The sequence below is a fragment of the Mycetomoellerius zeteki genome, unplaced genomic scaffold, assembly GCF_001594055.1.
Source record: "Mycetomoellerius zeteki isolate Tzet28-1 unplaced genomic scaffold, Tzet1.0 scaffold114, whole genome shotgun sequence".
Taxonomy (NCBI): domain Eukaryota; kingdom Metazoa; phylum Arthropoda; class Insecta; order Hymenoptera; family Formicidae; genus Mycetomoellerius; species Mycetomoellerius zeteki.
The window spans coordinates 2,142,409-2,143,489 of record NW_017256062.1 but is presented as its reverse complement, the minus strand read 5'-3'; the positions used below and the strand labels follow the sequence as shown (position 1 = coordinate 2,143,489).

The following is a 1,081-nucleotide window of genomic DNA, read 5'->3' as shown; positions in this document are numbered from 1 at the left end:
GGCTCCTGGGTAGTCGCGGCGACCATGTTGGAATCGTGACGTCATAAGCGAGAAATGACACGTTGACTTTTCTTGCGTGCCATTTATAAATAAAGAGAAATTCGATGAAACGAAGTGATAAGATCGCTTTAAAAAAGTTGTGAAAATGGAAGAAGACTCCTTATTTCCCCTCACAGTAAATAATCAATAAATAATCGTAAAAGGCACGTAAAGTGAAGACTTTTTCAGGCAGGAAACACACGATTTGACAGCTGTTGAAAGTAATGAAAAATAGCAAGCAGAACAACAAGTCACGATAATGTCAAAATGACATTAAATTTTGAATCAGAAAGGATTAAAAAAATACTTTTAATGATTATTTTAGAGTCATTTTTTGACATAATTTTGATATCATAATGATTTGTTGTTCTGCTTGGGTAGGCAAACGACTCCCCTGACACTGGGCGCCTGCGTCTACGATGCTTCCACGCCGCACGGACGCGCGTCCAGACGAAAGAAGGGAAAAGAAACGTGAAATACAATTGCTCAGTCGAAGCCGGTCACGCTTTTCAAAAATCTAATCGAGGTGACGTAACACCCGACATGAGACGAGACGCGCGTTCAACCCGTTCGAGTGGTCCCGCGAAACTGCTAATTGAAACAAGCGACTAGAGAAAGAAGGACGGCTCGCTGTCTCGTTCATTTTCGGCGCTCCGAAGGCGAGTACATGAACATGGGCTCGTGCTTGTGTGTGGCTACCGGTTTCACCGTCTGATTCTGTGTCGCCACCGTCAACGCAGAGTTCTCGGCTGAGTACTCAGAAGTCTTAATATTATAATTATTTTTATTTGCGTAAATGGCCTTTCTTAGTATATTTGCTACATTTTCTCTTAAATTGTTTTACCGGTTTCTCTCCTTGTTCTCCGTTATTTCTCACTTTAACAATTTTGCTTTCAGATTCCGTTATTGATCTTCTTGCCTTGTTGTTGACCAGTAGTCTGGCGGATTTCTTAGACGTTCTGCTCTTGCTTTTAACTCTTTTCCTTCCTTTTTTTCTTTTCCTTTTTTTACGATCCATGTTGGCGATTATGGCTTCGGCGTC

General features: G+C 41.4%; 1 protein-coding gene across 1 annotated transcript in view; it reads right to left on the bottom strand.

Annotated features, from left to right (window-relative positions):
- Positions 1-640: 640 nt before the first annotated feature.
- Positions 641-1,081, bottom strand: part of LOC108728455 (uncharacterized) — a 1,902-nt gene continuing 1,461 nt past the window's right edge. Inside the window, 1 exon segment of the mRNA XM_018457014.1 lies at positions 641-1,081. This exon segment is cut by the window's right edge and continues 9 nt beyond it. Within this exon segment, the coding sequence (XP_018312516.1) occupies positions 824-1,081 (258 nt within the window). The 3' untranslated portion in view covers positions 641-823.